We start from the raw sequence: 21,900 nt of genomic DNA on the forward strand, positions 1-21,900 counted from the left end.
ATCGTTCAGTAATATCAGTCGGATGACAAAAAAGTGGCACAGACACATACAAAAAAAAATAAACACATCATAGTAAAATTAATAGTTTCTCAGCTTTGTATTGAAGCTAAAATACTATTGAGTTACAATTTAACTACGATTCTTTACTTCATTATAATCATTTTAAGGTTGCATCAGTCAGCAGTTTTTTTTTTTTATTATTGAGGCAAAATTTTCTCGTTAACTTAGGTTATTTGAATTACCATTAATTCAATAAATGGAACATAATGTACGTTTTAAATTCCTACCTTCAATTTCGGTATTCAAAAATAAAATGTTTTTAACGCAAAATCGATGATTCTTCGATAGATCATTTTTAAAAACATTAATCATACAGCTATATGAAACTTTTAATTTTTTATTTGAGCTATTTTGGTGTATAGGTAATAAGTGTAACGACTTAATTTACGATTTAAAAGATATATATATATATATATAATTTTTTTATTTTAAATAATTATCGAAAATAATTGTTCTAAAAATTGTTGTTAATACCTTTTTATACAGAGGTGACGATCTATTAACTGAAACAATAAATAGCTCAGATCAATATTAAAACTATAACGATAACCGAATGGTAATTTTTCATAAAACTTAAGCGAAGAATTTGATCAGAACCAAACTGATTGTTCTCTTCATCTGAAAGTATTAATATTTTAATAATTAAAAATATATATATTTAATTATATAATCACTATTTAAACTATAACGTTTATATTAAATAATATCATACATTTTAAAAGTTATACGCGTATTAATATTTAATATTGATGTGTTTAAAATAACAATTTTAAGTTTTTCGAATTACTAAAACAAATAATTACTCAAAAAAAAAAATAAATAAATAAATAAACACAATTGGTACTGTTGAATTTAATGCACATTCAGTTTAATATTATTTTTAAATTATTCAAGTAAAATGTTATACTTTATTTCCTAATGAAGTATGATTTCAATGATTTATTATTCAATTATTAACTTAGTTTAATACATAATATAAATTATTTTTTAATGATATCTAAAAATTGAACATCTTGTAAATCTCGATATAAATATGACGTACTCAATTGTATATTTTTTTTCATTGAAATAGTTAATTTAAATTGAAATATTTGTACATATACATAAAATATTATTGCTTCTTAATCATTATAAATAATTCACTACCTAACATTTAAACATACAATATACAATAATAAATTTGTTGTTAATAAATAAAGTAATCATAAATTATTATAACTTAACTATTTTAAAAAAGTAAATAAATTTTTTCTTAATTAACATTTTTTAAAATGCCTATTAATTTCAAAATGTAATTATAATTTGTAAAAAACCATTTCAAACTATTAAGATTCTGTACTAGTGCTCAATGTAGCTTTAACGGCTGCCTCATGAGCCTTCCTAATGGCTTCTAACGGTGGCCGTGGTTCAACTTCGGGCAATATGACATCCTCGTTAATGGGACGTCTTGGTTGAATGTTATTATAATACCGAACGGTATCTACACAGTTGATTGTTGGCGAAGGACTCTTCTCTATGCTTTTTGGCTTTGCCGGTCGCAGGGCCATACGAACACGACGGGCTACATTAGACCAGAAGAATCCTAAAATTTTTTTTTAAATCTTATATTTTATTCTAAAAAATATTTATTAATTCTATCAAACGTATATCTGACCTTTAGCAGACGATTCTGGACAAAATGACACTCGTTTTTTAGCTTTTTGACTGGCAGGCGTTCCGTCCGACATAACTGGATGATTGGGTGTTTGTTGCATAGGAGTATGATAAAAACTGGGGCTATCTACTAGTGAAGCGGCGGGAGTGGCCGCCCCTTCAACGTTTTCAGTAGAACTTCCTTGCGAAGTACTCGTGTAAGGTGTGTACGGGATTGTCGGACTACTTTCGGCTACAGGACGCAGGAGCAGATCTTTGACGCTGGCCAAGCTGGGCCGATATGCTCTCAATACGTTTCGCCGAACGGGCGTTTCTTTCAGACGGACACCACTGTCGACCATAGATGGCCGTTCGTTCTCGTCAACCGGTGTTCGGTGTCTCTTGCGGCTGTTGGTCGATAATACAGCAGCCACACTGGCGGCTTGCAGTTTTTTGGTGACAGGAGCTACGGCTCGAAATCGGCGTCGGATCAACATGACCGGGGTAACTGACACCATCGCATGGTCCCGGCGCTCGTGATCGTGCCTGTGTTTAAGGCAGCAGAACACTCGTTTACAGAGTGAACATCTTACCTGCAGCCGACATGTACGTGAACTCTACATAAATATAGGAATTTCAGTGTTTTTATTGAATTCCAATTATACTCAAATGTGTTTATTAAACATATTTGGATAGAATTAAAATCTAGTAAAAACACACTAAATTTAATATTATGTTTTGAATAAAAAAACAAATTAAAAAAAAAAACCCAGCATAGTGGTGACGTGGCATAGTTAGCTTAAGTAAAATGATATAATAGTACATTACATAGGCTTTAATTTAAGATATATATATATATATAAAAGTGACAGTATTCCAGAACACTTTCAAAAGTTAAATTGAAAAAGTTAATTTTTTGTAAATAATTTATCATTTTATATCCCCCCCCTGTGGGCAGGTAAAGGGTCAGATTTATAAATAAAAAATACCAAAAGATAGGTAAAGACATCAAGCATCTATAAAAAAAAATGTATTAATTAGTTCATTTTTGAAAAAGTTTTAAGTAAAAAAAATTGAGAAAATTAGAGATTTTTAAATTTGTAATTTTTTAGGAGATACCACCCCCATTTACGGAGAACGATGGAATTTTTTTCAATTTATGAGGGTAATTTCTTCGACTAGATACGATTTGTAATCTTTTGACGTATCTTAGAAAGAAATCGGTTCAGTGAGAGCTGAGAAAAAGTGGTAACAGATACACAAAAAAAATAACACATCATAATAATTTTATTTATATTACACGTGATTGATAAGTTGGTCATTGAAATATTGTTAGTAGCACTATTATAGTGTCTGATGATTAAAAAAAGGTTTCATTTTATAGACAATTGTGATGCTTCATAATTAATTAATTTTTTTATACGGCATACGAAGTCGAATGAGAAGTTAATAAAAAATTAATGATGTATGAAACATCTTTTTTTTTTATTATAAAATTAGGAAATTTAAACCATTATTGAACAATTAAGTGTGGCAGTAATTAGATAATTAAAATACCCTTGTGTGATCAACAAGTATGACAAATTTATTTAAATTTTTAACGATTTTTAGCTTCGATGCGAAGCTGAGAAGGTATTAATTTTACTATGATGTGTTTTTTTTTTTTTATGTCTGTTGCCACTTTTTCTCAGCTCTCACTAGACCGATTTCTTTCAATAGTACGTCAAAAGATCACAAATCGTATCTAGTTGAAGACATTACCCTTAAAAATTGAAAAAAATTCCCTCGTTCCCCGCAAATGGGGGAAATATCCAAAAAAATTACAAATTTAAAAATCGCTAATTTTCGAAATTTTTTCACTTTTTTTTCTTAAAACTTCCATAACTTTTTGAAAAATCAACATATCTACATAATTTTTTTTTATACTAAAACCTTAGATATTGTCCTTTCATTTGATATCATTTTTTTGAAAATCTATCACTTAACCTGCTCATTGGGGGGGATTTAAAATAGCAACTTTTTTACAAAAATTAACTTTTTCAACTTAATTTTTGAAAATGTTCCGGAAATACTGCGTCCTTTAAACATATATCAAATTAAAGCTTATTTTATGTGCTATAAAATGAAAAAAAAAAAATTTATCCCGACACTTTATCTTCTGCATTTAAACGGCTGCCGTAGTTAAAAAAACACTATTTTTGTGTTAATATTTTCGATTTTAAATTTTCAACTTAAAAGTGCTATAACTTTTCGAAAAATGTAATTATCAGCACAAATTTTTTTTTTTAAATACATTATAAGTACATCTTTCATTTGACATACTTTTTATTAAAATTAGACAATTTCCCCATATATAGGGGGCATTCAAAACTTGAAGTATTGTATAAAAAATAGAACTTTTTCAACTTAACTTGTAAAAGTGTTCCGGAAATACTGCGTCCTTTAAACATATATCAAATCAAAGGTTATGTTATATACTATCAAATGAAAAAAAAAAATTTGTCCCGACATCTTATCTTCTATGTGGCAAATGGCTGTCGAAAATTAAAAAAAAATGTAATGTTTGCGATAAAAATTACCTTTTATCGAGATGTTTTTTGTACTTAAAACTACCATAACTTTTTCAAAAATAATATTTTTTTGTATTGAAACCTTAGATATTTCCCTTTCATTTGATATAATTTTTTTTGAAAATCTAACACTTATTCTGCTCACTGGGGCAATTTAAAATAGTAACTTTTTTACAAAAAATAACTTTTTCAACTTAATTTTTGAAAATGTTCCGGAAATACTGCGTCTTTTAAACATATATCAAATTAAAGCTTATTTCATGTACTATAAAAAAAAAAATTTGTCCCGCGACCTATCTTCTAAGCGCAAAAGGTTACTGTATTCAAAAATATGCTATTTTAACAAATTTTTTTTTTATAAATTAAACACTATCTACAGATTTGCATCGAAGCGTTTTTTATGATAGTGATTTTAATCACTGTCAGATATCATCTATACTGGACCAAACTATGCCACGACCCCACTGTACCGCCATCCCATTGTGCTGGATTTTTTGTTAAGTGAACAATAATTTTTGTTATAATAATAAAATAGTAAAATTAAAAATTGGTTGGTCTTGGGTTTCTAATTAACAATTATTTTGTTAAATCGATCAAAAAAAAATGTATAAAATAAAAAAATATACTATGGTATGTAAAAAATATTATCAACGTAGATTAATAAAAAATTTTGTTTTTGTTAAATATCTATTACATTAACTGATAAAAATCACGTTATCATTAATTGTATCCAGATGAGAATTAAAAAGATTATTTTTACCTGGATCTAAATAATATTTTATCGAATTATTTTTTATCATAGATAGATGTCTTTGTTATAAATGCTCAACAAAAATGTAGAAAAATAATTTTAATGTATAAAATATTTAAGAATTTTTTTAATTGAATTGTTCATGTATAGAAATACTGAATAACAGGGCTATTTTCAATTTTTTTAAAAGCAAATTAATTTAATGACCGAATTGGTTTCTTAAACTACATATAGTGATGAATAATACAGTTGCTAAATATAAATTATAATCAACTCACTATTGTTGATCTCGGAAGCATCATTAATTATAAATAAATATTGTGAGCAGTGGCATGGCCAGATTTTTATGATAGGGATCCTATAGTAAGAACATCTAAAAAATTCAATTTTTTGAACTTTTTTCTTTTTACTCAATATTACATTTTAGAGATGACTATTGTTGCCAATGAAGCGGTTTCTCTCGTACACTGTCTACGCCACTAATTGTCAGTGATACAATTTATATAGAATGATATATAACAAAATTTCTCATGAAAAATCGATACTTTTTCGGGAAACTCTCTTTTATTTTACTTAGAGAAGAAAATGTTAAAATTAAAAAGATATTAAGTTTTGACAACTATTGAAATATTGTTTATGATTTTTTTAGATTTTAAATGAAAGGATTTTATCATTTTTATAATGACGTCCATATAAGACTCGATATATCTAAACTTAATAACATGTACACTTACTAAACTTGTTCAAATATTTTTATCGGACAGGCATATCATTTGTAAATGATTCATTTTATAAAAACAAATTAAATATGTCATTTAAAATACCTAAAACTGATAATACATTTCCATTTTTTAGGCCAAAAGGTTTATGTTCGTAAAGTTATATTTCAATGAAAATTACTTGACGGAAATGCATACATAAAAAATATGAGTATATTACTAACTTGTAGTAATAACTTACTCATACTTATACTTTATGACAACCTTAGTCAAAATTTAAAGCTGGTAAACTATCTAGTAAAGTATTAACATTATTTTGCTTAACTCAAGTACAAAATTTATATAAATACTTTAATTTTATGCCTTCATTGTAAGTTTATTTTTATTTTCATTTAATGTTATGATTTAAATGTTAAATATTCTGATAATTTAAAAAAATAATATTAATGTTAAATAGCAATTCAATAAAAATTCTTAAATTTATGATTTATTTTATTTTTTTTAGGATGTTTAGTAAAGGTATCTTAAGCAACTAATATTATTATTTTTCAGTAAAACATAATATATTTTTTACATTCTCTTAATTTTTCAAATTAATTAGTAGATAACAAATGCATAGTAAAGAAAAGTTTGTATTGTACGATCCATACTCGAATATTTAATTATTCTAAATAATATTCACAAAATCAAAAGCATCGATAATTTTTACAAAAAATAACCAAGAAAATTTTTAGTTGTTATTTACAATATAAGAAGTCTCTTTTTTTAAATAACGATTCATAACCGATTACAAGTTTTATACGTACCAAAAATACTTGATTCATTTTTGTAAGATTTTCTGAATTTTTAGAATAATACTGAAGCACTTTCTTAAAAATCGTCTCGTCAAAATAAAAACTACTATTAAACATTTAATTGAAATAAATTATTAGATTTTTTACAATATTTTAGCGAAGTTCTTATGATGCACATGTCTTACAACTTAAGTACAGTTTGTTTATATTGAACAACGGGAAGTCGAACTGGCAGTAAAAGTGTTATCACATAATATATTGTGTATAGGTAACATTCAACAACACTGACTTCTCGTAGTCCGAATTAATTTAGAAAACCCCACATCGTTATCTCTCGACAAATTTTATGAATCATTATTATTGTTATTATTTACTTCAGGCAACTCTCGATGTAAGAGTAAAATATTCGAAATTAATTTAGTAGGGAAATCTCTAAGCACGTCTTCACAAGTAAATATTTTGTTCTTTAAAGTTTAAAATCAACAGGTAAAAATTTAAAATTTTACTCACTCATTCTAGTTTGGATTCAATATATATATATATTTTAATTTCATTTATAATAATATTACACTATAAAATAAATATATAATTCATACAAAATTAAAGATTCAATCATTTGCAATTATTTAAAAAAATTACTATTTGTTAATTTATAATTTAACGGACCAAAATATAATTTTTTAGAATATTTAGGAAAGGAAAATACTTTTCTAATGAGTTACAATTTATTATGACTCATACATTTCATCAAGAACATACACAGTCTATAAAAAAAGATCTTTTAAAAAAATTTGTACTCCAAATCAGATGGTTAGCTTTCCATCGAAAAAAAATAAAAATTGCAATTATTAATAATTAATAAGTAATGTAACAAATTTAAATTACCTAAATAAAATTTTTTAAATTTGTATAAGAACGATGTTCTCAAGTGTATATATATTTATATGTTTTTCTAGGTAAACTAATTTAGATACTATAATTTTATTAATAATATTCTTTAATAAAAAATAAACAATAGTTAATGAATGCTAGCTAGCCCATGTACGGATACAACAGGAGTTATAAAAGTAATGCCCACACCAAAAATTAGAATTATTATGTTATAGAAAGATACTTTTTTTTTTATAAATCTCACACTTTAACAAATATTATGAATTCCACCCTCAACAAAAAAATTTCTTCTATATCTGTATTTAAGGCAGCGTATAATATATTACCCCTGATTCAAATATCGCGGAGGATGGGTAAAGGAAAATTAAAAATTATAATTAAATTATACAATTATTTAAAGATATATCATAAACACAGTGAACAAAAAATCGTATTAGACAATCTAAAAACTTACGACACTTAGAGGTTGTCTAATAAATAATGTCTCAATACCGAAAACAGTTAAACCAATGAAGTCAACAGTCATGAAATCATAGGCAAAACTCGGTACCGGCCGACTAGTCTATGGCCTGACCATATTTAGAAATATTTTAAGGAAATTAAAAGCAAATTTAGAACTTAAATGAAGTAGCTTTATGAAAATTAATATTTTTGAAGTAAAAAAAAACATATTTTGCCTATAAAATAGATGTATTATTTTTTAGTAGATGACAGGTAACAAAATGTTCTATATATATCAAAAATAATTTTAGATATAAGTTACAGTTCAATCATTTTAAAAATATTTAGCAAAAATATGGCCATATGTTCCTATAGAAAAAAAAAATACTATAAAAAAACGAATTTTAGTATTGTTAGTTATGAAAAATTTATTTGTTAAATAATTTACTTTTGGCATATGGTATTATAGTATACTATATTATATGCCTATAATATAGTATCTATAGGTATTTAAAAAGATAATAAATAAAAAAAAAATTAAGTTATTACTTGATTTAAATGATTAATTTTTAAATTACCTAAATAATTAAGGTAATTTAAAAAATTAGTTAGAAAATATTAAAAATTTGTGTTGTATAATTTTACCTCTAAAAAATTCTAAATAATAAAGTTAGTAATAAGTCTAAACCTACTTTTAAGTTACTTTGATTTTTTTTCATAATTTTTGGATTAAGCTAATTTTGCATACAATAAAGTAGTTGAAATTTGTTTCATTATTTTCATACGTTTTTACACATAAATTATTGCTTGGTAATTTTATTTGTCAAATCTATAGAAAATGTAAAAAGTAGTACACATGAGCTTTAGCCTAAAACCGACCTTGACACTTATGTGGTGGCCGAAATTTCCATGGAGACCACCTAGCCGGACTCTTCATTACATGCAAATAATCAAAAACCAACATCAGAAAATATTAATGCTTTCCAATATACAAATAATTGTCAGTAATGTTTTACTATTGTTTATTGGTGTAATATAGCATTATTATTACTCAGACTATTCAATGCGCTTGCGTTTTGCATTACTTCTGTTGCAAATAACTCCCCATTACTCTAGTATAGTCATTAGCGATTATATTAGTTATTAGTTTATTCAAATAGGAAATAATTCTAACCTTTTTTCTCGTACATGACTAATATTTAATTCAAATGAATATCGGGTAATTATGCTATTAAATGGCCACCAGTAGGAAATAAAATACCTATGTGAAAAATATTTGTGGACCTAGCTGAAAATCGGCCTTGAATTGGTGACCTAAATAAAATTATAATAATTTTAAGTGCTTTATTTTTTATGTTATTAGAAGAGCTAATCATTTAAACTACAGATTTGTATATTTCTACTTAACCAAACAAGCTGAATTTGTTGTGTTAATATTCACACACTTGATCCTTAATTAGATGATTATCAAAAAACATTCAGTGGGGAAAATACAAAAAAACTATTACTATTTAATACCCTTTCATACTTGGTTTTTAATTTTTTGGTAAAAGTGCTAAAAATAAGTTTTTATTGATGCACCAATTATTCCTAAGATAAACTAACAAACATTTTTCAGTGAAATCCATTTTTCAACTTTAAAATTCTTTTTAATTTAAAATATGAACTTTTATACATTCTTTTTGAAGAACAATACTTAGTCCATAGGTTACACGTTTTTCATTAGGTTTACAATGAATTAATTACTCGATGGCTGTTAACAACTAGTAGCTCGTTGATTTATGAACACTTACATTTAAATATAATAGATTAAAATCAAAATATCTGATTAAAATACTAATGTACCATGCGGCTATAACTTTTTGTTTGTATTTTAACCATAGTCATCACCTAAAGAAATGTTTGTGATTTTGTTATTGGGCATGTTTTAACAAAAAAATATATACTGTCATTCCTAACAAATCGAGTCGCCCTTCAAGTCATTTATATCTGTATCCCAACGATAAATTATTACAAAAATGTATAAAATATCAGTTTTAACCTGATTTACATATTAAATAATCACTAAGATCAAATAACTCAACATTTAAAGTAATTATTTAATAAAACACTAGATTTTTTGTAGATATTTATCATAAAAATTGAATTTTTTTTACTACAATGCATTTTTTTAATGCTACATCATTGGAAAAAATCTACTTTGATTCATTAACAATTGGTATGCCATTATATTTAATCTGTGTAATAAAAAAACACCACGATTAACTCTGAATCGTGTTTAGACGGAATTTCACAGTATTGAAATCTATGAATTATATTATGAACGTTTTACAGTTATCGCGTCAGTATGATATGGTAACCGACAAGTAGCAAGTTAACGACACATAAAAAATTTCCAAGTTTTCTAGAATAGAAGCAGGTATGTTTTCTTTGTTACATTATATAATTAAAAAAAAATTAATCCACCAGATAATTTTATGAACTATAAAGGTGATTTTGGTTGTCGTGACAATAACTAACGTGTTACAAGACGTATTAGAAAACAAAAATTATAATACTTGAATTTTGAACCTATTCAAATGGCAAAAATTATAGAATTATTCAGTGACAAAAGTCCACCTATCCAATATAAATATGATATGAATGAACAGCTGATCACTTGTCGCATTTGTTATGATGGTAAGGCAGCGGTATAAATGTATTTACACCTTATTAATAAAAAAATTCAAATTCTTAAAATTTTTATTAAAAAATTATAATTTTATGAAAAAGTAATACACTTGTGTTGTAAACAAATAAAATTTGAAGGAAACGAGGGAAAAGTTATAGCAAAATATTTTAGACCATTAGGGGTTAGAATATCAAACTTTATTACAATAATTTATGTACAATTTAGTTTAAAGAAAATAAAAAAAAATATTTAATAATTTTATAATATCTTAGGCCTTAGTCATTGAACTTTTTATTAATTTGATATTCGATTATAATTCTTTACAATTTTAATGATATTAACTAGTATTTATAATTTAATTAGTACCTTTATTATTAAAATAAAATAAAATATTGCTAATTTACTCATTTAAAAGAATATTTATTCATTAATTGATTCGACCAGTTGCAAAAAGTTGCATGCCCAGAAAAAATTTCATTTTTAATTTTGTTTTTTCATATCTAGTTCATATCATATGTCCAGAAAAAGAAAACAATTACAAAAATTAATTATTGGGATTATTCCTTTGCTAACAGACACTCAATTATTTGGTAATTTATTACTTTTAATGATTTTGTTATATAATTTTTACCTAAAGCTTATTAACATTTAAATTTTAAAAAAATTGAATAAAAGTATAATCTCTCATTACATTAAAAATATCAATAAATTTATTTATTGATATAATCAATAATTTAAAAGAAAATTTATTTATACAATTTTTTCGCCAATTAAAAAATTAAAGCGACTATGTAAAAATGTTAATCACAACTTCCGTCATTCCATCCATCTCGCCATCTTTCATTAACTCTGCTGCAATCAAATAATGGTTTTCCTAATTTTGTGTTGATTTGATTATGCACCCAACATAGCCACCTCGACAAAGCTGATTGAGAACTAGTATCTGGAGGTTTAGAATCGATTCTGTTAAAAAAAAAGTAATATAATACTATGAAACAAATTTTTTTTATTACATACAATTGGGCAAAATCGCGAGCACAAGTTTCACATGGATATAGACGCCCAATTAACAAAAAAAATGTTTCCATATCTTGCTTCAGCCTTTCGGAAGGGTTTTCCGGATAATAAGCCGCCATAGTATGAAGTAAATTCCAAGAATGAAATCCTAAAAAGATTTTTAAGTGTTTCCTTAAAATAACTATATACAATTTTTGGGCAAATTTAAATTTAAATATTAAAATTCAATAATTATATTAATTTTACGACGCTGTGATGGCTATTTTTAACTTTTTTTAACTACCTAATTTTCAACTAAATTCAAATAGGAAAAAAATAATTGATCAATAATATAATAAATAATTACCAGTAAATTCAGATGAAGTTTTAAAATTGCAAAGAAATAATGTTTACCTAGTTGATCTTTATCCAGGGGACAGTCATGAGCCATGAATTTTCTTGTATTTAGAATATAAATTAAATTTGTGTAAGTGTATGTGTAAATAATGAAACATTACTCAGTCTTGAAAAGCTGACATATTATTTATTTTATTTAGAAATATTTAAAAAAAATACAGTTAAATTTTTTTATTACTAGGTAAATTTATTAGCCAACAAAATATTTAAAATAATATCATAACAATTCCTCTGAGATAAATATTTAAATTCATTTTTTGAATTTTTATAAAAATGTTAAACATTAAAAAAAAGTTAATATTTCTAACAAAATATTTTAAATGGGGAACTACACTAATTCATGATTTTTCTACAAAATTTTTACTATAACCATAAAAATAATGTATTATTGTCTAAAAAGATATTCCCTTAAGTTTAATTCTAAAAATATTTATAATTAAGTTAAATGAAAAATTAAATTATCAGTACAACTTTAAACCAGAAAATCCCATTGAATAGACATTAATTATTTTTGTACCAAAATGTATATTTCAGAAAGATAAAATTTTTATATATTTTTTTTAATCAAAACTGTTAGAAGAAACTTTATATACATACAATTTACATACGCAACCCTAGATCTAAACTGTTGTAACTCAAAAAACCTCTTTTTTCACAATTTAAGAAAAACTGATATGAAATTTGCATGCTGTCATTCAAGTAAACTGTCTTCTAGCGCTTTCTATTAAAAACCAAACAAGATATAGTTACTACGGTTTTATTCTCATGTAGGTAATAGAATCAGAAATCCTAAAATGAACATTATCTCAAAAATCGCATTTTTGATTTACAACAGTTTAGATCTAGGGGTGCGATATATATAATGAAGCTGTGTTTATTTAATAGAGTGTTAATTAATACTTAATGCACTGTTAATATTATAATTAAATAAAACTAAATACACGACAAAGTTGTTTATTATATTGCTAAGTAACTAATTAGTAAAACTATTTATTAAACATTAATTTAAGACTTTATATAGCTTTTTAACATAGTATTCCTTGTGATGGAAGTTATAAAATTTTTTTATTATAACCTTCCTTAGAGTGAATATTTTTTCAAGATTTTTAAAAAACCTTTTATTATATTGAATATTTTAACCAATTATATTATTATTAAGCTTTAATACAAAGCTGAGATAGTATTGGTTTTGCGTGTATTTTTCTGTGACTGTATAAAAATTCTCAGCTTTCACTGGACAATGTTAATGGTTTATGCATTAAAAGAACCTGATTTTAATTAAGTTGTACCTTACGTCGGTGAAAATTAAAAAAAACCTCTTAATATTAGAAATTTGAAATATATCTCAAAATTACACTACCGTTAAAAATGTCATTATTTTTAAAATATGATAGTGATGATAATTACTGTTCGATATCATCTATACTCGTGTCAATTATGTCACGTCTTCACTCTACTGGTTTTTTTATTCATATTGATTAATGAAATTTTATTTAGTAGAATTTGTATAGTTTTCATAGAGGGTAATGAGAATAAAGGTAAATTAAATATAAATATAGATCAATAAATTCAAAAAATACCTCCAAATGATAATTTATTTTAACATTTGACCAAAAAAACACTTTCTGTTATTTGTTATTAGTCTATACATAAGTTCAAAACTTATCAGATAAATAGGAGTTCGTATAGAAAGAATTTATTATACTATATTTATTTTAGAACAAAAATTTGAAGACCTAGTTTCACCATGTAAGTGTATCGGTTCATATGCTAAAGTACATCCTTCTTGTTTGGAACAATGGCTATGCGTATCAAAATCAACATCATGTGACATATGCAATTATACGTTTCAAACTGTTGAACGTACTCTGACTTTCAATGAGGTAAGCAAGTTAATCAGTTATTATTGACTATAAAATATCCCTATTATAAAAATTTTGTTTTGCATTTTGTAACCCCTTAGGAGACATTGTGGCTACCGTCAAAGAAAAAGCCCGAATGTCTTTATTAAATTATTATAAATATTATTATATTTTTTATTGATACGAGTATTAAGTTTTGTAAAGATTTTTCTCAGACTGTTCATAAAAAGATTAGGAATTATATTTATGAATAATCTAAAAAGTTATTTAAAAGAAAAATACATAATTTAGAAACATTTTTTTATATTTATTTTCATTTATTTCTATTAGTTTTAATTTTAGCTTCGATGCGAAGCTGAGATTGTATTGGTTTTACTATGATGTGTTATTTTTTTTTTGTGTATCTGTTATCACTTTTTCTCAGCTCTCACCGAACCGATTTCTTTCAACGATACGTCAAAAAATTACAAATCGTATCTAGTTGAAGACATTAACCTTATAAATTGAAAAAATTTCCCTCGTTCTCCGTAAATGGGGGCATCTCTAAAAAAATTACAAATTTAAAAATCTCTAATTTTCTCAATTTTTTTTACTTAAAACTGCCATAACATTTTCAAAAATGAACTAATGAATACATTTTTTTTATATAGATGCATGATATCATTACCTATCATTTGGCATATTTTTTTTTCATATCTGACTCTTTACCTGTCCACAGGGGGGGATTTAAAATGACAACTTTTTCACAAAAAATTTACTTTTTCAACTTAAATTTTGAAAGTGTTCCGGAAAGTCTGACACTTTTATATATATCTTAAATTAAATCTAATGTAATGTACTTTATTATGGAAAAAAGAATGTCGGTTTTTATTTTGTCTTCACGATGAAAATGGCTACCAAATGCTATTTTTCTGTAAAAATTCTCGATTTTATATTTTATATTTTTAACTTTATAATGGTATAACTTATTGAAAAGTGTATGGATCAATATAATTTTTGTATGAGAAATAATATTTATATTCCTTTTTCATTCGATATACTTTATCTTAATCAGGATATTAATAAGGAAATAGCAGATTCTTGTAGCTTTTGGAATAATCCAACAATTTTTTAAAATCTAAAGTTACCCCTTGTATGGTAAAATTTTAGTTTCAGTATTGACAATTATGATGGTAAAATATACTTCATTAAGCTTAACACTAAAAATTATAAAAAAAGAAATAGATTTAATTATGATCTATTATCTTTTATTGAGTTTAATTTCTCGAATTTCAACTGTTTCGCATAATAGAATATAATAATAACTAATTACAGGAAAAATAATTACAAGTTTGTATCATATACAAGCTAGTATAAATCATATGAAGAGTGTCGGTTTTTAAACTTGAGAACAAATTATTTTGGTGCTCCACAAGAAATTCGTAAAAATTCGACTTTTCTGGGGAGTGATAAATTAAAAAAAAATAATAATAACTCATGAAAAAACAAGACATATCGAATTTTCTATCTATATCGTTGCACTTGTTGATCGATAGAAGTTTATGTAGTTCTTTATAAACTAAGAATTTAAAATAATAATTTACAACATAAATGAATTAAAGCATTTGTGCGGTTTCTAAATTTTTTAAAACTTAGTATGGATTATAACAAAAACAGAAGTTTTTGGATTGTGAAAACAATTTTTCTCTCAATTAATAAAGTTTATAGGAGTGAAACTAATAAATAATAAACTAAAATTTTACCATAGGAGTTGCTATAAGGGGTGACTTTAGATACTGTTAAATTTTAAAAAATTGGTGGATTATTCCAACTTTGTGTTAAGTTTGTAGAAAAACATCTAAGCAAAATAAAAAGTTTTGCATACATTTTTATACCATTAAGTGTAAAACTAAAAAGTAAAACTATTATTTTATAGTTTTTGTGAAAAAAAAAGTTTTCTTTTGTCAATATCTGTTTTAATATTGAGAATGCATCAAAATTACAAATCATCAATTTTTTTTTTAAATATATTACTGAAAAGGAAAATAAAAGTACACATTTTACAGTATACTAAAATTTAATCGTAAAATGTATGTAAAGACCTTTTTTTTGCTAACATATTTTCCTATAAGATAAATTCACTACATTTTTTGTTGTCTTTAATATTTAAAAAGATATACGGAAAAAAACTATATTATTCTCCTTTTCATAATTTTTCGACCTCTTTGAGGCACGTAAAGAGGTTCATCTAGAACACTCAAAATTTAACAAAAATTTTTTATACGACAGAACAAAATGCGGGATACTCCTCTTAATATTTTAAAAGTGGGCCATCACAAGTTTATGACTACTATTTCATCTATTTGATAAAAATATTTTTAATTTACCCCCCTAATGTTCATCTGGAGGCGTCTCTTAGCATCTATATTAGGAATATTAAATGTTAATGAAAAATATTTAAATCGTTCTGAACTTATTAAATACTTATAAATAATAATAATAAATGACTGCTAAATACGTATATGATGTTTGTTAAAATAATTTTATTAGGCGTTACATGTATTCTATTTATTAACAATTTCAATTAAATCTGATAAATCAAAATAAATAAAATGATTTATAATATTAAGAATACTAGGTTATCCGATAGGTAAGTCCGATGTAGCCGATATTTGATAAGTTTTTTAAACAAAAATTATTACTTTACAGTCGTTATAACAAAAATATAGTTAACATTTAAATATTAATACTAGTAAAATTTAAAAAGTAAAATCTACTAAGTGTAAGACATTTGATTCACAATAATATAATAAATTAATTTTAACATTATCTTTAGTATCAACAATATAAAATAATATTAACATAAAAATAATAAAATTGTGTTATGAAGTTATAGATGTTAATAAAACAGAATTTCATATTTATATCAAATAACAATGAACTAATTGTTGGGATCAAATATACTATAGTATTAGTACCCGAAAAAATACAAATGATTAGAAAAATATATCCTTAGAAATAATATCTTAATGTTTAGTTGTCTTGTTACATTACTACAAAAAAATAAAATACAAATGTGTATTTAAAAATATACTAAAATTACAATAGATATAAAAAAAAATACTTATTATTTATTAATAATATTATTATTATTAAGAATTATTAATAAGACAAAATAATATAATAAAAACTATGCCCACAGATTAAAAAAAAAATAGCTCATAACTGAGTCTAACGAAATTTGAACGAAACTTTCAGGTTACTTTTGAAGTGTTTTCAGACAATCCATATCATAATTTCAGGTTTTAAATCTAAAAACGCTGGCGGCAATGAGCGTTTTTGACATTTTTAAACACTCAAGGAATGTGTAAAATTTGTTTCTCTTCTTCGCGAATAATTTTTCCAGAAAAACATTACTGATCACTTTCATTAAAAAAAAATTGAAAATCGGAGATCGTTAAGTGTTTTTGCTAATATTGGCTAACTTTTAGTGTTTTATTATATAATAAGATGCTTTCAAATTATATTAACCACGATTAATCATTATTTTTAATAATAGAAAATACGTACTAATATTCATCTCGTAATTTTATACTATGTCTTTAATACACAATCCACCCCTACAAGTAAGAAATATTAAGTTAAATATTTTATGATAATTATTTTATAACTTTTAAAACAAAGAATAGGTACTTTATAGTAATGTTGGCGGCAGATATTCATAAATCCTATATTATTATCATTTGTATATTTTAATAATAATATTTACTCTAAATATTCCTGAAACTCTAAAAGAAATCTAAATTTAAATAATTAAAAAAAGTAAATTTATATAGATTTCGTAGAAATAAGCTCCAACATGATACATCTGTGAATTAGCAGAGCTTTGTCTAAAAAGACATAACACTGTCATATCTGGCCCATAAATAAGAAGGGATAAATGTGTCCTATTAATTTTTTGTTTGACCATTCGATAAACTTATTATTTTTCTTTAATTAAGTCATGTAATGTAAATAAAAACGTGCCTAACTTGAAAAAGTATTACTAATATGTTTTTTATATGTAGATGTGTTTATGTACACATTTTTTTACTTCGGTCGAACATTTTTTAATGATGTCAAGTTATTTTTTGAGTTTATAAAATTTTTAATTTAAATAATAATATTTGACATTTATCTTAAAATATTAATAACGCTCTATTTTTAGTTGCTATATTATTTTAAATTTAAGTTAGTTTTGTTTTAGAATTATTAATATATTATCATTATTTTACAGTGGATTCGGAAAAAGAGAGATTGGAAGCTTTTTTTTAAAAAAGCTTCCATAGTTTTTACCATAATCGTTTTGTGGTGTAGTTTACTGATAGTTTGTGGAATGAAAACATACTATTACTTTGCCGATGCCAGTAATTCATATTGGAGTGGTACTATAATGTTTATGATCACATTTTTCTTAACGACAATCATGTGGTTTTGGATCATTATTTTTATAGTGTGAGTTGTCTCTAAAAAAATTATGAATGATTGAATTGAAAAATTACATTTAGTATTGTAATAGATGTATTCTATAAATAGCTATAATTTGATTTATTTTAATATTGAGTATATATTTCATAGACTTTGGAGACGCATGAACGTTGTTGTTTCACTCGACAAAAAACATTTGGATGAAAATTCTATTTTAAATTACGACGCGGATGTTATTGTATGAGAATAATAATCTATTTTTATTGTCCCTAAATTTTAATTCGTCACTGTGTAGCAAATGTAATTACATTTATGATAACTGTTTTATCTGCGTTATTAGTTATGTAAAATTAGGTAACTAATATGTAGTAATTATCGTATGCTAACACCTTGTACAGCTTATCATTTGCAGTACATGAAATGGCGATAAAAATTGAATGAACGTAGATTCATAAATAATAAAGTTTGTAGAAATAAGTTAATAAAAGATCTTTTTTAACTTAGATAGCACATTTTTTTTCTTTGTTTAACTCTCGTTTTACACAAATATTGATAATAAACTAGATTGCTAACCGGCTGATATTGCCCGTGTTCGTATTGAAGCTAAATAGCTGTCACCTTATTTCAGACCAAACATTTTTTTTTTGCTCTGATAACAAAATAAATTGTGTACAAGTTAAAGAAAAAAACGTTTTGGTCTCAAAAAATATGGCGATTATTTGACTTCAGTCGTTATCACGAATAATTTAGTCTATTATCTATGTAAATATTTTTGAATCTATTAAACCTCAATGGTTCAAACCTTATTAAAAAATAATTTTTTCTCTTTAATTTAAAACTTCTTTCTATCTTTGAAAAATTGAATTGATTTAATTTTTATTGAATTTCATAAGAGCAACAACATTTTTTTTTATATATAGCGTCCTAGATTTTTAGAACATTTTAACGAACTATATATTATAAAAATAAATAAATATATATATTACAAACATTTTGTTAACAAATTTAAAACTAATTTTATTTAAAATGATAATTATCTGATAGTGTTTGTTAATTATTTTAACAATTTTTTTCTGTAAACGTTTGTAAATTTCATGTTTTAACAAATTAAACATTTGAATAACAATTTTGCATTGATGAGTATATTATTGTATACTAAATAAATAAAATAAAAATATTTTATCATCAACTCAATAATTCAAATCACCATCTTTTTATCCAACGGCGAACTAATTGTTCCGGAACAAACATTGTAAAGAAACCTTTTTCCAAAATGTGTTTTCATATCCCTTCATAGGCCACTAAAACGCCAAATTATTAATTATTAATTTAATAATATGTAATCTTAAATAAAAATTTTTTTTTCAATTGAGTTATTAATGTATAATAATAGTTATAAATTTAAGTTTAGGAAGTTTAAATGAGTCTAAATAATATATATTATCTAGACCCCTTATAATTTTAAACCAATAAGTCAAATTGTCAGTTTTCAGATAAGCACATATTATTATTTTGGTATTTTCCTGATTTTCATACAACAATTTTTATTAGCGACCTCCAGTATTAATAACTCATCAAACGTCGAAGTTATTATGAGTCAGAAGACATCGCTTAAACATTTTATTACTATGAAAATATAACTGTATTAAATTTTAAAATAAGTAAAGTACAACAAGGAAAGAGTAGAGCATGTCTTAGAATTATTTGATATCGAACAATGATTAAAATCATTGTCGTAAATAACTTCCAAGAGTATTTAAAACAAGTTAAAAAAAAATTATTGTTCCATACTAATACTTTATGAAAACCATTGAAATTATGCTAATATATTAGAGCTGTTATTTTTAAATATTTATTGCAGTAAAAAAAACAATATATCATCAAAAGTTCATTAGTAGAACAAAACTGGTTTTTACAACTAAAGACCTCCACAGTAGTTTTACCAAGTAATTTATTAAAAATAATGTAAAATTTTATTTCAAACATTGTTTTATTATAAAATTTTTAAGATGGCATTGCCGTTTTCCAACACATATTTGTTTACACACATTTAAATAGACAAAAAAATACCCAGCACAGTGAGATATGAATAAAAGTGTCAGTATTTCCGGAACAATTTCAAAAGTTAAGTTGAATAAGTTCTATATTCTATATGCATTTTTCAGATATGAACCCCCCCCCCGTATATAGGGAAATAGTCCAATTCAAAAAAAAAGTATTTCGAATGAATGATGTATATAAATACTACATCTCATGAAAAAATTGTATAGATCCATACATTTTTTAAAAAGTTATAACAAATGTAAAATGTAAAATCGAGAATTTTAACACAAAAATAGAATTCGGTAGCCATTTTCACTGTGAAGACAAAATAAAGTCCGAAATTTTTTCTTTTCCATAAAGTATATTACATTAGTTTTAATTTAAGATATATATAAAAGTGTCAGTGTTAATACTCGTGAATGGACTGTAATCATAAAATATTATAAACAGAGTATGAAGCTGATTAAACAAGTAATACTATATGCGTTACGTCGTGTAGATTAATCTGTGAATATTGCGCAAATAGCCCTTAACATGTCGTGGTATCCGCAGAGTACCTTAGACGTCAATCGACCACCGCAGTGTGCTGACAACGATGACTATAAAACGGAAATAATTAAAATATAGTTAAGGCACCATACTCTAATTATTTCTTTCTGATTATGTGAATTATGCCTAATGTAGCTGTGCGCAGGTGAACTCATGCAGTTAGTTTATTTAGAATTGCTCTAAATGTTACTATCAATAATATCGTGTTATTTATAAATTTGTCTATTGTACACAAATTTATTATATGCAATAAATAAAAACAAACTTACTTATTGTGAACAAAACACAAAACAACTTGCTTTATTAAGAAAAAAACGAAACAACAAATAAACATGAAATATAAACAAACGGTAGCACAGTGGGGTCGTGACATAGTTGGGTCCAGTATAGATGATATCTCACAGTGATTAAAATCACTATCATAAAAAATGCTTCGATGCAAATCTGTAGATAGTGTTTAATCAAAAAAAAAAATTTGTTAAAATAGCATATTTTTGAATATGGTAGCCATTTGCGCTTAGAAGATAGGTCGCGGGACAAATTTTTTTTTTTATAGTACATGAAATAAGCTTTAATTTNATAAAGTGTCGGGACAAATTTTTTTTTTTCATTTTATAGTACATAAAATAAGCTTTAATTTGATATATGTTTAAAAGACGCAGTATTTCCGGAACATTTTCAAAAATTAAGTTGAAAAAGTTAATTTTTGTAAAAAAGTTGCTATTTTAAATCTTCTCCAATGAGCAGATTCAGTGATAAATTTTCAAAAAAATAATATCAAATGAAAGGGAAATATCTTAGGTTTTAGTATAAAAAAAAATTATGTTGATATGTTGATTTTTCAAAAAGTTATGGCTTTTTTAAATAAAAATAATTGAAAAAATTTCGAAAATTATCGATTTTCAAATTTGTAATTTTTTGGAGGTTTCCCCCATTTACGGGAAACGAGGGAATTTTTTTCAATTTTTAAGGGTAATGTCTTCAACTAGATACGATTTGTGATCTTTTGNGCGGGGAACGAGGGAATTTTTTTCAATTTTTAAGGGTAATGTCTTCAA

General features: G+C 24.8%; 3 protein-coding genes across 5 annotated transcripts in view; 1 reads left to right on the forward strand and 2 right to left on the reverse strand.

The window, feature by feature from the left end:
* Positions 1-19,118, forward strand: part of LOC126897468 (E3 ubiquitin-protein ligase MARCHF3-like) — a 72,857-nt gene extending 53,739 nt beyond the window's left edge. The window contains exons 2-6 of one of the 2 annotated variants that reach the window (XM_050671104.1): positions 10,193-10,277; positions 10,349-10,537; positions 13,662-13,825; positions 18,060-18,277; positions 18,401-19,118. In XM_050671104.1, the coding sequence (XP_050527061.1) occupies positions 10,438-10,537; positions 13,662-13,825; positions 18,060-18,277; positions 18,401-18,494 (576 nt within the window). In that variant the 5' untranslated portion in view covers positions 10,193-10,277; positions 10,349-10,437 and the 3' untranslated portion in view covers positions 18,495-19,118. Of the gene's footprint in view, positions 1-10,192; positions 10,278-10,348; positions 10,538-11,033; positions 11,120-13,661; positions 13,826-18,059; positions 18,278-18,400 lie in introns of those variants that run through there. The other variant, XM_050671105.1, reaches the window with a different exon arrangement.
* LOC126897463 (uncharacterized) lies at positions 1,066-6,756 on the reverse strand. Of its 2 annotated transcripts, none has more exons than XM_050671072.1 (3): positions 6,539-6,756; positions 1,715-2,285; positions 1,066-1,642 (listed from the first exon to the last, which is right to left on the reverse strand). In XM_050671072.1, exons 1-3 carry the CDS (start codon positions 6,641-6,643, stop codon positions 1,386-1,388), a joined length of 933 nt encoding a protein of 310 aa, XP_050527029.1. In that variant the 5' UTR covers positions 6,644-6,756; the 3' UTR covers positions 1,066-1,385. The 2 variants fall into 2 exon arrangements, with proteins under 2 accessions (XP_050527029.1, XP_050527028.1); XM_050671071.1 differs by having other exon boundaries at positions 1,070-1,642; positions 1,715-2,309; positions 6,539-6,755.
* Positions 11,275-12,032, reverse strand: LOC126897475 (FAD-linked sulfhydryl oxidase ALR). Its single transcript, XM_050671116.1, has 3 exons — positions 11,940-12,032; positions 11,547-11,694; positions 11,275-11,492 (listed from the first exon to the last, which is right to left on the reverse strand). Exons 1-3 carry the CDS (start codon positions 11,974-11,976, stop codon positions 11,330-11,332), a joined length of 348 nt encoding a protein of 115 aa, XP_050527073.1. The 5' UTR covers positions 11,977-12,032; the 3' UTR covers positions 11,275-11,329.
* Positions 19,119-21,900: the final 2,782 nt, after the last annotated feature.

This window comes from Daktulosphaira vitifoliae, unplaced genomic scaffold (assembly GCF_025091365.1).
Source record: "Daktulosphaira vitifoliae isolate Bord-2020 unplaced genomic scaffold, ASM2509136v1 Scaffold_2, whole genome shotgun sequence".
Taxonomy (NCBI): Eukaryota; Metazoa; Arthropoda; class Insecta; order Hemiptera; family Phylloxeridae; genus Daktulosphaira; species Daktulosphaira vitifoliae.